This window comes from Serpula lacrymans (genome assembly GCF_000218685.1).
Source record: "Serpula lacrymans var. lacrymans S7.9 unplaced genomic scaffold SERLAscaffold_1, whole genome shotgun sequence".
In the NCBI taxonomy this organism is placed as follows: Eukaryota; Fungi; Basidiomycota; class Agaricomycetes; order Boletales; family Serpulaceae; genus Serpula; species Serpula lacrymans.
The window spans coordinates 5,202,716-5,216,300 of record NW_006763290.1 but is presented as its reverse complement, the minus strand read 5'-3'; the positions used below and the strand labels follow the sequence as shown (position 1 = coordinate 5,216,300).

Below are 13,585 nucleotides of genomic sequence, written 5' to 3'. Positions count from 1 at the left end.
CACTACGCACTTTTTTGTCGTTGCCTCTAACAAATGCTTTGAGAACATGTTGACTGGCATCGGGGTCATGTATAAGAGGATCACGCTGAGATCTGTGGACAAGCCGGAAATGCTGCGTTCCAGGTTGGCGGAATATTGACTTTGGAGCCATTGTAGCGAGATATGTATGTTTTGTGCCGGAAAATGTGTTTAGGCTTGAGATGGAAGCAGATAAAGAAAAGAATGGTATGGTATCGATGTGCTGTGGCTGAGAGAAATCGCAAGTGGTGTGGCACGCGAGGATTATGTAAGCATATGGGTTCTTCCTTCGCCCGTCACCGTCCCACCACCTGGCGGCCTGTAATTTCTAACGCAATACGGTCCCCGAACTCTCAACGCTCTCCGTTCTTGTCTTTTCAGTATCCCGTATAGACCCTGGCTACCTTTGATTTTGGATTTCTGCTCTTTTTCTTGCCCTTTTTCACTGCATTTTGGCCCAACACTGAACATGCAACGCGAACACATGCGTCGAGGTTTCTCTATATACGTTTACTCCCCCTTTCGTGTATATTTTGAAGGCTAACCTCGTTTGATTCTATACTAGTCACCAAAAAGTCGTTCTGGAGATAGATTTCTCTGGTTCTCTATGGGTGAGGACCGTTCATCTGGCCCATTCTTTCACGAGCGCTCAACAACAGGGAATACGACATTCAATAGGGTTACACGGAAATAACCATCATTCCCACCAGCGAAAATTTGAAGACCATTCATCTACATTCCAGACAATGTTGTACGTTACTTTACCCACAGTCGCGCCCGATTTTGCTGACATATCAATGCAGCTATCCATTCTGTCTCTGTCGCTTCGCATCAGGCGGATTTCGTGCATCACGACCCCCTGGCCCACATAAGCATATCGAACCCGAAAGATGCTCACACTTATCCTGAGCTGAAGAGGAAGATTTACTCGGCTTTGGCGGAGGGCGATGAGGGCGAGTTATCCATAGCAATCCCCAAGGAGGTGCCGTTGCGACCTTCGGGTCATGCCGCTGCGAGTGGCATGGTTAGTGAAGGTAGGCTGTTTCTCTTGGGCTCACTAAACTTCAACTTCATTTTTTGTCGCTTTAAGCCGCCACACCGGAACCACAAACACCAGGGCCTTCGTTTCATACTCCAGTCGCAATGCCCGAGTTCATGCCAATCACTGTTAATATTGTATATAGCTTGCGCAATCCTGTGGATGGCATTCAGTTTGTTTTGCCCACCGATTCATATCCCTACGTCAGTAACAGATTTCCCCCACTTGCCTACTGTCATTAACTCCAGGTTCACGTAGCGCGCTCCTCATGCGTATACGACGCCATCGTCTCCTGATGCAGCAAGATGTTGGGTACCTTGTGTGGACAACCTTTGGGAGAAGTGTACGTGGGAGTTCGAGTTCATAGTGCCTAGATTTTTGGAGGAGGTGGAAGTGGTAAATCGGAGTGAAAACGGAGACGTCGAAGATGTGCGAGAGTCAAATCCAACGGTTGTCGTATGTAGCGGGGATCTTATCGAACAAGTGGGTGATCATATGCTGTTCTAGGCTGATAGATCCTTAAGGAATGCTCCAGGTCGCCCACCCGAACAACTCGAACAAGACGATCTTTCTTTTCTCCCAGACTGTTCTCACTTCTGTGCAACAAATCGCCTTCGCGGCTGGGCCCTTCCATGTCTATCCCATTCCTTCAGAACATTCGTCCGATGATGTATCAGGTGCTTCACAACCATTAATGTATGCCTTCTGTTTGCCTGGACACGAAGCAATGCTCCATGCATCTGTAACGTGCCTTCGTTCGGCGATGAACTTCTACACCACCGATTGTGGCTCCTACCCATTCGGTTCATACAAGGTCGTGGCTGTAGACGAGCTTCACGTGCAACGTTTCGACAGTTCTACACTATCTATAGTGACTGTCGACTTGCTTCATGCAGACGATGCGATTGAGCAGGCGCTTGAAACGCGGCATGCTCTCAGCCATGCTTTGGCATACCAGTGGGTCGGCGTCAACATTCAGCAGAAGACGTGGTCGGATACCTGGCTTGTAAACGGATTGGCCCTTTACATGACAGGTCTTTTTATGAGGAAGCTGCTCGGGAATAATGAATATCGTTATCGACTAAAGCGAGATATGGAGCGAGTTTTGGAATGGGACAACGGTTCCATGCCGCCAATGTGTCAACCACAACATTTTGAGCCGCCAGACTCTGCCACTTTGCCTTTTATCAATTTCAAAGCACCTTTGGTTCTCCATATCCTAGATCGACGTTTAGGCAAATCTGGCACTTCTCTTGGTTTGTCTCGCGTTCTGCCAAAAGTCTTTTTATCGGGTATCAGTGGAGAAATGCCCAATAATGCCCTGTCGACGCATTCGTTTCTAAGGACTTGCCGAAAGGTTAGTGGTGTAGAACTGCGCTCCTTTGCGGAACAATGGATCTATGGAAGTGGTTGTCCTGCCTTTGGCTTCTCCGCATCCTTCAATCGCAAGAAGATGGCTGTAGAAATAACCATGAGGCAGGAGGCCCCTGCTTTCAAGTTACACGAAAGTAATGAGGTTTCAAAGGCATTGCTGAAGCCTGTACCATTTTTCGAGGTATGTTGGCAATCTCAGATGTACGTTTTCGAGTTATATTGACTTGTTGGTGGTAGGGTCAAATGACTATTCGTATTCACGAAGCTGATGGTACTCCTTACGAGCATGTTTTGGACATTCGCACTCCATTTAAACGTTATGAGGTCCCATTCAACACGAAATACAAGCGGATACGACGAAACACTAAACGATATCTTGCTCGGCAGGCTGCTGCGCAAGCAGCGGCTGAAGGTGATGCTGAAGCCGCGGAGGCGATGGGACTGGTTGACATGGGATTTGGTTTGGAAGTTTGGGAGAAGGAAAAGGAGCGGGAGAACTGGAAGGTCGCTGATTGGACAGAGGAGGATGAGCAAGTCATGTCAGGAGCCACGTATGAGTGGATTAGGATGGATGCTGATTTTGAGTGGATTGCCGCCATTGCCTTTGAGCAACCTGACTTCATGTGGGTATCACAGCTACAACGTGACAGAGATGTTGTCGCCCAGCTTGAGGTAAGGATAATATTGTTTTTCTCATTGCAACGATTCATGAGCTGTGTTAGGCCATACATGCTCTTGCGAAGCAGCCAACCGCAATAGTATCGAGCACATTCACCAAGACGGTGCTCGTGTCTAATTACTTTTATCGTATTCGTTGCGAAGCTGCTCTCGCGCTTGTCAATGTAAGTCGTAAACCGAACGCCGTACAGTCTCGCTCACCGACACCAACAGTGTGCCATCCGAAGGCTTGATTTCTTGGGTTTATTCCATCTATTCAAGCTGTTTTTGCGCAACTGCTACGAGCCAGAGGACTCTAACCAAGATCTTTTTGCTCATACTTATGTCCCTAAGCCAAACGACTTCTCTGATTTGTCCGAATATTTTGTTCGGAAGGTAAGCTCAGTGGCTTTTGCATTATATTTGATGTCATAGTAATGTTTTCTAACTCAGAGCTTGGTAAATGCAATATCGCGAGTTCGGTTTGAGAATGGTAAATCACCGTCGGTAGTTCGCCAGTTTCTCATCGACCAATTACGATACAACGACAATACAGCAAACCCTGTGAGTACTTCTAGTCATCTAGATGCCTTGTTTTGACATTATCTGTTCATTAGTATTCGGACGCCTTTTATATTTGCACTATCATCTCTGCTTCCGCGTGTGCAACAGTTTCGACTGCTCCCCCTGAACGTGGGGAGTTACTTCCTACGGAAACTCGATCTGAGCAGAACTCGGAGGATACAAGTCTTCTGAAGCAGGCGATTTCTGAGATCGATAGATACAGGAGCATGGACAGGCTGATTACGTCACCTCATAACGTGGTAACTATTGCTGCACTTGAGGTAAGTACACCGTTCATGGAAGGCACAGTTTCTCAACGTTTTGTAGTTTTATCTTGTCTTAACTGTCGCGAACCTTGCTCCGAGTGATCTTCGCGTCTTCTTCCCCTTGACTCGGTAGGATTTTACTCAGAGCGATATCATTACGGATGCTCATTGACGATCCAGGGAAGGCAACTATACACAAGTCCGTATAGCTGCTTTCGACGGTCTATTTCTGTCGAAGTGGTATACACCCGCGATTATGAAATATGTGTTAGCTGTGATGGCTCACGATCCCTCTCGAGCTATCCGACGACATGTTACTCAGAGCGCCTGTCAGAGTTTAGCACTATTGGTTTCAATGGGAGAGATGAAGAATGCTCTCAAAGAAACAGAGTCGCTACTCATTGAGGAAGATGGGTCCATGCCTGAGAAGGCCAAAGAGGTAAAGAAGAGCGAGGTCGATTTGATGATCAAGGTTCTTCGAAAGGATAGAGAGATTGGTAAAAACGAAGTCTTGCGAGAATTTCTAATGCCAATTGCCCTGTATGCTATTTTTTTTCTGCGTAGTTTGCCCTCTTTAACCGTACATCTTAGTGCACCGGATGTCGACCACGAAGTCCGCTGGGGGATCATCAAGCTTGCAGATATACTTTTGAGAGGAGTAGAAGAAACCGCGCCAAAAGTTACAATTCACCTTCCGCCTACCCCGGTTGTGGAATCTTCACCTCATTTGCCTCTGGTAAAGCTGCCATCTAAAGTTCCAAGACCATTAAAGTCTGGAGGCCCACCGATACGAAGTCCCCTGGTCCCTCCTACGGTTCCTCCAAAGCTCAAAATCATGCCTAGTCAGTCGCAAGTGGATATCACAGCATCAAATGCCACCAAGATTGCTCCTGGACCAAAGCAGGGTACGGCCCCAGCGGTTAAATCCAAGGTGAAAGGTAAACCTCTAAATGGTGCCAAGCCTTCGCATGTTCCAAAAGCACAATCTGGTGGAATGAGCCTCAATGACTTACGAGCTTCCCGAAATGCACTGAAGAAAATCAAGGTCCATAAGAATGCAACGCTTTTCTTGCAGCCTGTTGATCCCGTCAGAGATCACGCCCCCAAGTTTGTTGACTATATGAGTCGCTATACTGTTTATAAACTCACATATTTCCGACAGCTACTATGAAATCATCAAGCATGCCATGGATATCTCTACGATAGGCGCAAAGCTTGAGGAGGGCATGTACAAGGATCGCTTTGCTTTCGAGGCCGATTTTCGTCTGATGATAGCTAACGCTAAGCAATATAATGTGGCTGGCAGCTTTGCGCATAATGAGGCTACCGCAATTGAAGTATTTTTTGACAAACGTAAGTTTTTCAACTTTTATATTCTCTGGCAGTTCTAATTTTACCGTCAGTATGGGCTCGCATAAGTAAGACTCTCGAGGCTGCTAATAAACATGCTCAGGAAGAACCTGCGGAGGTTTTGCCGAATATTGTTGTCAAACAACCTGTAAAGCCTGTCACAAACCCCATACCGCCACCTTCACCTGTACCCGTCGCTGCTTCGCCGCCGCTACCAGTTGCTACACCCTCCACCTCTCGGCCTACTATCAAACTTAAAGTCGGCGCATCGCAGGATAAGGTTAATGATACGCCCAAGCCTCCTCCGAAGCCCAAAAATCGCAAGCCTAAGATGGTTGATGTACCACCGCCGGCATATGTTGATGATGGATCTCACGATCTTCTTCAAGAGGTCATTGCTATAGAGAGAGAGAAGGACGAAGAAAAGCGACACCGATTGACTACAGAAACGACTAAACCATCTATCGCGATACCTGTCAGAGCATCTGGTAGTGTTCCTCCTGGGAAACGTAAAAAGTCCAATCTTGATGGTGAAGAAGACATATTAGCTCTGGCAACTCCAGCTAAGAAAGAGAAACATACTGCCCCTCCCGCTAACTTGGCATCTCGAGCTATCGAGAAACCTCCAGCGCCGCAACCCGTGAAAACTGCTCCAAGTGCCCATCGACCCAAGAAAGACAAGGTTCCCGATCTTCCCGAGATTCAACCCAAGCCAGAAGCTCCGCGTGTATCAATCAAGGGCAAGGAAAAGGAGACTGCTTCTAGTGCTTCCTCTACTCCAGCGAGAACGAAGAAATCCTCTGCAAACCAGTCTACGCCGATTAATGACAAGAAATGCAAAGAGATTCTTAAAACACTTCTGAAATTACCAGAATGTCTGATCTTTGCTCAACCTGTTGATCCTATCAGGGATGGTTGTCCAACGTGGGTGTGTTTGACTTTTTATGAAGTACCGTTCTCTCATCTTTTTTCAGGTATTACGATGAAATCGAAAATCCAATGGATTTCGGCACAATGACGCAGCGTTTGAATGAGGGAAAATACAGTACCATGGAAGAATTTGCGAAAGATGTAGAGCTTGTATTTCGTAATTGCCGCAAATTCAACCCTCCGACGACGTATCCAGTTTCTTGTGCGGAAGCTGTTGAAAGAGCATTTCGCAAGGAATGGTCCAAAGCGATGGAGAAGAAACTATCATGGACGGAGAAAAGGAGTTTACAAGGGATGATGGGTTCTCTTATCAAAGAGGATATGTAAGTATTTCTACACATCTAGTGACGCCGTTGATGTTCTAATCCGCTATCTCTCCACCCAGCTCTTGGGTATTCCGGGAGCCTGTAGACCCAGTTCTATTGGGTATTCCCACGTATTTCGAGGTCATACCTCGCAAAGATGCTAGGGATCTCAGAACCATTCGTACAAAACTAGATGCCGATAAATACGATTCCGTAGAGGCGTTCCAGGCGGATATGGATCTCATGGTGCGAAATGCTATTACCTTCAACGGTGCAGATTCAGAAGTGGGGAGGATTGCGGTGATGGTCAATAACAGAGCAAAGGAGCTATTAGGAGGTGTGAAGTTGGCAACGACGAAGAAACGCAAGGAGGGCGAGAAGAGCACGCCTCAGCCAACAAAGAAGGCGAAACTTGGATGAGAACGACATTTTATGATATGAACATTTGATAAATAATAAGGCTAACTGTATTCTTGTACTTGCTTTGCTACTTGCTCTGTATCTTCGTTCCGTTGAAACACTGGTGACGGTGAATATTGTCTCTTCTGGTTTGACGATAAGATATGCGAGAGCGCTCGCGCGAGAACTTTTTGAAAGCTTTCTCTCAACCATCACAAGGTTTCTGAACCAATGGCATCTCCGTCTAACGCTGGGGGGGAGCATAACAATGCAGACATCGATCCGATATGGATGTCAAGCCGTACATCTCGACAGATATACGCTCTCGGAGAGGTGGAAAAGGTTTTGGTTCATTTTATCGGAGTACCGGCAAGAACAATCCTGATCATAGTTCCTCGTCTAATAGGACATCACACGCTTGCTCTCCCTCGCAGGATCGTCCATCTCGTTGCTGACGCTTCCCCAGACCGATGGCCCAGAGGATAACCTCCCACAGGGCGAAGAAAGGTCTGAACAATTCGTGCTTGAAGTGAGCGAGTATTTTGAACGCTTAGACGTAAGTGACTCTTTCAAATTATTTTTCGAGTCTTTCCTCCTTCTACAGTAACATCACGCTCGAATTAGACTGTCATATTTTCATCAGCTTGAGAACGAGATGCTAAATTAACACCATTTTTTATTTTGTGCAGGCAATACAAGTTGCTATACGTTCGTCACTCGCACACATGCGCCAGTCACGCATAGCTCCGTCTGCTATCAACGCACCCCCCTTGGGGGCCATACCACCCTCTCTTGGCGTTGGATTACCAGTCACAGAAGATACTACTGGTGCTAACGAAGCCAACCGTGGGCTACAGGAGGAGCGCGTAGATCGTGACGCATGGGTGGGTATACTCGACGCGCTGACGAGATTACAAGCAGCAAAAGAGCAGGAAGTGCAGCCAGAAGCTCATCAGGCTATGGACACGCGAAAATAGGACACAGCGAAGGGGTGGAACAACATGATCTCAAATACTTGGCGGAGTGTTACTTTATTTTCCGATGGCTTTTTACATGCATAAACATTCACAATATTCGCAATCTTAGCCCTTCTTCATCTACTATGCACATTATCATCCTATCCACACTCTGCAGAGTAACGACCAACCTGCTGCTGTTCAAGTACAAACCGCATTCTTTGGGCCCTCAACCTTGCATCCGTATGGACTACCGCAGGGGGCAAACAAGACGAACTCTTCACCATTGCAGATAAAGATGTACGCATTGCCGCCGTTGACGCTGGCGGTGTTCGCGCAGCCGACATCGCCTATGAACCCCAAATTGAGAACCAAAGAACTGGCCACAGACGATGGTGATACGTACCGGCCTGATCACTTGGGCACGGCTCCCCCACATCCTGTGCTATAGCAGCTCCGGCGAAGAACGAGAATACAATGACGGCTACGGTGGATAATCTCATGATTAATTGATGTAGGAGGCAACTGAGTAGCAGCGGATTCGACGCTGGGAGAGCGCACAAAAACTCGACGTTTTATCCTGGTTAACAGGTGAAGGCAGTGGACGACAATTGGTATGATTCGCCTTCGTGAGGAGTCTCCGGGCGCTGCGGAGGATTTCGAAAAGATGGAGGATACAAGAAGTATATGGAGGATCCATTCAGTGAGGCGCAGGATGGATTAAAACAGCAAGGTCGACCTCCTGAATCACGTTTCAGATATTTATTCGAGTCAAGGATTCGCTTTGGAAAGCTTAATGAGCGAGGTTTAATCCCGGGAATCATACACTCTTGATAGAAACAGGTTCTGCATAAGAGTCGCATTCCTATCCTGGTTGACGCGTTAACGTTGAAGACGAGTTGGACCACTGCCTACCTTAACTAGGTTGCCCGTGTGTCGTGCGGCATATCGTCAACCCCTATTACCAGTGCGCACTATCCGTAAATTACGAGGAAAGAAATGTAATTTCTTCACTCATACTACATTTTGTGACAGTACAGGCTATATGCGTATGGAATGACTCGAAAGTAAGCAAATCAACATGGTCCATCTTCTTTTTCGTTTTCTTTACACGGTAGTAATGTTACAGACGCGCTGGAACTGGTTCTCGAGGGCTTATAATGTCCATGGTACTAAGCTCCCCTTACGATTCTATACACTGGCCTCTTCGAGTACCTCCTCCGCCTTTATGAGCTCTTCGTCTTCTGCGAACGACGGTTGTTGCTTGACCAGAATCTATTGGACGCAGTGAAGTGAGAGGGAACGAGGGTCAGTCAGTGGACAAAAGGGATGAAGAAGGAGAAGACGACGTACAATGAGACTTCTTAGCTCTTGCACCACATTTCCAAGGCGCGTATCAGCATCGACGATCATCCTCTTTGCCTCATCCAGAATTTTCGCCTGTATTTTTTTGTCCAAAGAGAAAAAACGATCAGTCAGCCTGTATTTCTTTGTATTCCCCATTATTTCATCCCTCCTGCCTCTTTCATTTCACGTTTCATCGTTCTCGAAGATTAGGAATGTATAGAGGAATGACTTACAGCGCTTCTTACATCCCACTCGTCAGCGCCGTCAGCGACCATTTTGTCATGCTTCCGTTTCTGCTCCTCAGCTTCCTTTCGATAGAGGGAGTGTTCTTTCAACAGCCTAAATTTGTCGTGAATCGTGAAAAGAAAAGAAAATGAGCTCCTCTCTACCGACAAGTAGATGTAGAGTAGAGTATCGGCTAGATAACACACCTCTTTGTTGCTCCACACTTGATCTTGAGCTGGCGATGTACGGTAGCGGGATCGTTCATTGTAAAAAGTAGAAGTTATTGTAAAGAAGATGAGCGTAGACTGTAGAATATGAAAAGACGTCCATTGCACCGTCGCGAAGAAAAAGATCGTCTTATCTGTTTGAAGTCATCGATAAGGCACACCACTCGCTGGAAGAGACGTATTCCGAACTCCACACCACATTCGCTCAACTCACTCATAATCACACGGTGAATAAAGTACAGAAGAGAACGCCGTTCCATTGAATTATGAAGACAAAACACAGGGGGGCTAGTGCTACATCACAGATACTCCTACAATGCAACAAGTACAAGCCAGCAAGACAAGGTCAGATCCACAACCATCATCTGCTATTCGTCTCCATCGTAAATAAAATGAAAAACGACCAGAGCGGGCAAAAAGAAATATAAGGCGGGTGAGTCGATAAACGTGTAGGAAATAGTGCCATCAAGTCAAGCCGGGGATGAACGAGTAATAGACCGAGCGCGCTACAACAGGTTTCACAGCACACGCAGGCATGAATGATGACGATAACGATATCGCGGGGTAGAGGGTAGGTAATGAACCGGGGCATGAGGAGGCATGTCAGAGCGTCAAGGGAGTCGAGCGATTACGAGGCATCCAACATCCGCAAGCGAACGCAGGACCAGAACCGTAGGAGCTGTTTCAAACTTCAACTTCATAGTCGTCGCCAATCCACTCGGGCGCTCAAGCAGTCTTCTCCAAACCTAAACAACGACTAGCGAGGAAAGGCAAGAGAGACGCGAGCGGCGCCAAATAGCGTTGGAGAGGGTTCCAAAGAAAAAGCAGAAAGCATCGAATCGCAGACAAACTGTCGTCGTCAAATGTCGCCCTCGCCAACACCAATCCAAAAGTCTTCCCTTACCTACGAGTACCAGAATCGTCACACACACGCTCACAGACATGCAATGTCCGGTGCGGCGGCAAAGGTCATCAATTGACAATGAGATAGAACGCAATCTCAAAGGTACTCGTCAGGAGGGCGGTGAAAATGAAGGGCGAGACAGAGGGTTTGTCGTGAAGTTGAGCGGTGATCAGGCGCTCGATTCGTGACGCGCAAGTATGGGTGGGTCGTATAAATCAGGGATAGTAATAAAAAAAAAATGCGTGATGATGAGCGGGGCATCAGGGCAGAGGCCTGAACGTTGGTGGAGGGGAGATAGGAGAATATTTCGTTCGTAAGGGCGTTTCGGGAGACGTCGAGATCTTCGTAGCAATAGATGAGGCCAGTGTATCGGCGCGCACGAGGCACGTAACCACAATAAAGTGGTCGTTCGCCTACAAGTGCGAGAGGGATGGACTCGGAAGGGGATAGAAGGTGCAACAAACGACAAATTTTGAAAAAAGGATGAAGACAAGAGAGTGTCAGCGACAGCGGCGAGGCACGCACGCAGCCTACAAGGAGGCGCGTGACCCATGCGCCTCAAGCTCGTCTGTGCCGTCTTGTGTCATTGTCGTGCCGCGAACCGTCTATCAACCGCAACCTTGGTATCCACATCTTGTCATCGTCGTGTTGCTGAGATCTCCGAGTGCGGCGCGGCCACAAAACGATCTTGAGAGCCCAAGAAGAACGGAAATAAAGCGTCACCGACGCATATACCAACTGTGCTCTGGTGATGCGAGACCGCTATGATAACGAGTCGTAAAACATGCTGAATAAAAAAAATAATGCGAGTGTCCATTGTAAGCAAATGCAGCCTGCGTCCAGGCAGGATTTCAATCCCATGCAATCATCTTAAGTAGTCCGTATATAGTAAAGTGCCCGATGGGCGAGTGTGCGATTTTGATTTTTTTTGTGCGGGGACGGCCAAGGTAACAAGACGAGGCGTTCAAAACGAGGATTGCGACTGTTGTGAAACTGCTGCAACAGCAGCAGCGGCAGCGGCATGACGTTGCTCTGCAGTGCCGAGCATCAATGCCTCGTTGACACTGAAATATTCATGAGTGACTGATTAAAGGGTCTATAGATCATACACTTACGTGCGTAGTCGCTGAACTTCATTTTCAGCCTGTTGGAGTCTCGTTTGGAGCTGCTGCGCGGTCATCTCGAGGTACTTGATGTGGGTCGTAGCACGGTCCAAGAGGGACACTTTGCTAGACTTCTGGTTCGAGACCGGCAGGGCATCCTTAAGCCGACGGTAGCCATCACGGAGCTCATCTCTGCGCCTCTGCTCTGACTCGATGCGCTGGCGGCGAATGGTTTCGCGGCGGACATCAGTGCTGGCAGAAGTGCTGTTGAGGGGTTGGAAATCGTCATCGTCGTCATCTGAATCATCATTCCTCGACTTTCTCCTCGTCGCCTTTGTAGCCGAACGCGTGGTGGGGGCAGCGATCGGGTTGAAGCGGTGCGAGCGTGGCACAGCTGCAGAGTAAGGGACATTGTGAACAGAGGCAGGAGAGTGAGTACCACTACCACGGCTGCGTCTGCCCGACTGGAGACCGTCAGACGAGAGCTCTCCGCCACTGAGACTGTACAGGGCAGGGGGAGAGATGCCGTTATCGGGGGGCGTGTAGGGACGGCCCGGCGAAGCTGTGGTGTAGGAAGTGCCAGAGGAGTAGTAGTCGCTGAGTGGGTTTGCGAGATTCAGCGAATTGAAATCAAGACGAGGGGACGAAGAAGAGGGCCCAGGAACTATAGATGCTAATGAGATGTTGATCGTATATGAAATTGCAATAAGAACTTACGAGCCATGGAAGAGACGCCATAGGGAGACTGCGGGTATTGCAGATAGTCGAGGTTTGAGAGGGCGTCGTAAGTGAATGAAGAATCCATGAAGTTGGGGCTCCTGGGGTGCTCGAGGGAGATGGGGGCGTCCATGTGGTAAATCAAAAAAACGGACAGAAGATGTTTGAAAGATGCTGTTGTGAGCTTGCACGATATACAGACGATTGGGAGCAATAAATGAGATGTGAAATTATGCCAAAGACTAGATATATGCGCGTTGAGTACAAAAGAGATAATGGCGGGTAGCGACTTACGTTAAGCACAACAAGGAGATCCGACGTCGTACTCGCAGCAAACAATAGGACAAGCAGGCAAGAAGAAGAAGAAAAGAAAGAAATGGCGGAGAGAGAAGAGGGCGGGACTGAGGAAGGAGAAAGGAAAGGGGGGATGGAGAAAAAGAGAGACGATTGGGTCCGTACTAAATATGCCTTGAGAGGAAGAGCTTCCTGATAAGGAAACGTCGTCTTATTGCCCGGCGTACGCGGGTGTGGCTGAGCCTCGTGTCGCTGTTCGGAAGTGACGTCGGAGCCTGGTGCGGAGTGTGAAGTCTCGGGACCACTAGTCCCTGACGGTCTAAAGGGGTTCGATTAGTTTCCCACCGCCGTGCTGAGCCGTATGCGGCTTGACCCACAGCCCTGTGTCTCACCAGCCATCGTCTCTCCAGTTCACCCTTTCCCCCCATCAAATCCCTTTTGCAGTCTTCGCATCGCTTTTCTCTTCATCCCCGTCCCGGCTGTCCGTCTCCCATCGATTTATTTCCTTGCTCTTCCTAGTACCCTTCATCAAGATCCGGTCCCCCGACCAGAGGCGCTTCTCGGCGACCAGGCTAATCATCACCCTTCATCTGACTCGTCTCTCCATTTCTGTCCTAGCCGAAACTCCCATCACCACTCGCCGCCGACACGAGGATCGCTCAGCCTGCAACGTTTTCTTCATTTTCCTCTATTTCCTTCTCATTGAAACTTGTCTTTTTCGACTTAAACTCGTCTTCTTCTCCGATCAAACGTGTATTATCCTTGTCACGTCACAATCACACCACAACAAGCCACAACACCCCCTCCCCAGTCTCTCCGCCGCATCACGCTCTCATCTCCCTCGGGGCGCTCGCACAAATGACTCCTAACAATACATTTCCTTACATACACCGCGCAGCACACGCAAGTC

At 48.2% G+C, this 13,585-nt stretch overlaps 5 protein-coding genes across 5 annotated transcripts; 3 read left to right on the top strand and 2 right to left on the bottom strand.

The window, feature by feature from the left end:
• Nucleotides 1-309: 309 nt before the first annotated feature.
• On the top strand, nucleotides 310-7,022 carry SERLADRAFT_444675 (uncharacterized protein; the record flags this gene model as incomplete). The annotated part of the gene is made up of 20 exons (XM_007312918.1): nucleotides 310-522; nucleotides 581-629; nucleotides 697-769; nucleotides 822-1,052; nucleotides 1,109-1,260; nucleotides 1,316-1,540; nucleotides 1,593-2,612; nucleotides 2,669-3,103; nucleotides 3,154-3,273; nucleotides 3,323-3,484; nucleotides 3,542-3,652; nucleotides 3,706-3,933; nucleotides 3,980-4,047; nucleotides 4,099-4,183; nucleotides 4,253-4,458; nucleotides 4,510-5,025; nucleotides 5,081-5,271; nucleotides 5,322-6,192; nucleotides 6,243-6,521; nucleotides 6,584-7,022. The coding sequence occupies 20 exons, from the start codon at nucleotides 488-490 to the stop codon at nucleotides 6,921-6,923; spliced, it is 5,397 nt and encodes a 1,798-aa protein (XP_007312980.1).
• A 111-nt stretch (nucleotides 7,023-7,133) lies between these two features.
• SERLADRAFT_444674 (uncharacterized protein) lies at nucleotides 7,134-8,166 on the top strand (the record flags this gene model as incomplete). Its single annotated transcript, XM_007312917.1, has 3 exons — nucleotides 7,134-7,244; nucleotides 7,369-7,458; nucleotides 7,592-8,166. 3 exons carry the CDS (start codon nucleotides 7,134-7,136, stop codon nucleotides 7,877-7,879), a joined length of 489 nt encoding a protein of 162 aa, XP_007312979.1.
• Nucleotides 8,167-8,905: 739 nt separating this feature from the next.
• SERLADRAFT_455743 (uncharacterized protein) lies at nucleotides 8,906-9,840 on the bottom strand (the record flags this gene model as incomplete). The annotated part of the gene is made up of 4 exons (XM_007312916.1): nucleotides 8,906-9,133; nucleotides 9,212-9,298; nucleotides 9,439-9,544; nucleotides 9,637-9,840. 4 exons carry the CDS (start codon nucleotides 9,693-9,695, stop codon nucleotides 9,050-9,052), a joined length of 336 nt encoding a protein of 111 aa, XP_007312978.1.
• Nucleotides 9,841-9,897: 57 nt separating this feature from the next.
• On the top strand, nucleotides 9,898-10,096 carry SERLADRAFT_376724 (uncharacterized protein; the record flags this gene model as incomplete). The annotated part of the gene is made up of 1 exon (XM_007312915.1): nucleotides 9,898-10,096. The coding sequence occupies one exon, from the start codon at nucleotides 9,924-9,926 to the stop codon at nucleotides 10,083-10,085; it is 162 nt and encodes a 53-aa protein (XP_007312977.1).
• A 65-nt stretch (nucleotides 10,097-10,161) lies between these two features.
• Nucleotides 10,162-12,808, bottom strand: SERLADRAFT_412549 (uncharacterized protein; the record flags this gene model as incomplete). Its single annotated transcript, XM_007312914.1, has 5 exons — nucleotides 10,162-10,517; nucleotides 10,538-11,625; nucleotides 11,677-12,337; nucleotides 12,382-12,623; nucleotides 12,676-12,808. The coding sequence occupies 3 exons, from the start codon at nucleotides 12,512-12,514 to the stop codon at nucleotides 11,526-11,528; spliced, it is 894 nt and encodes a 297-aa protein (XP_007312976.1).
• Nucleotides 12,809-13,585: the final 777 nt, after the last annotated feature.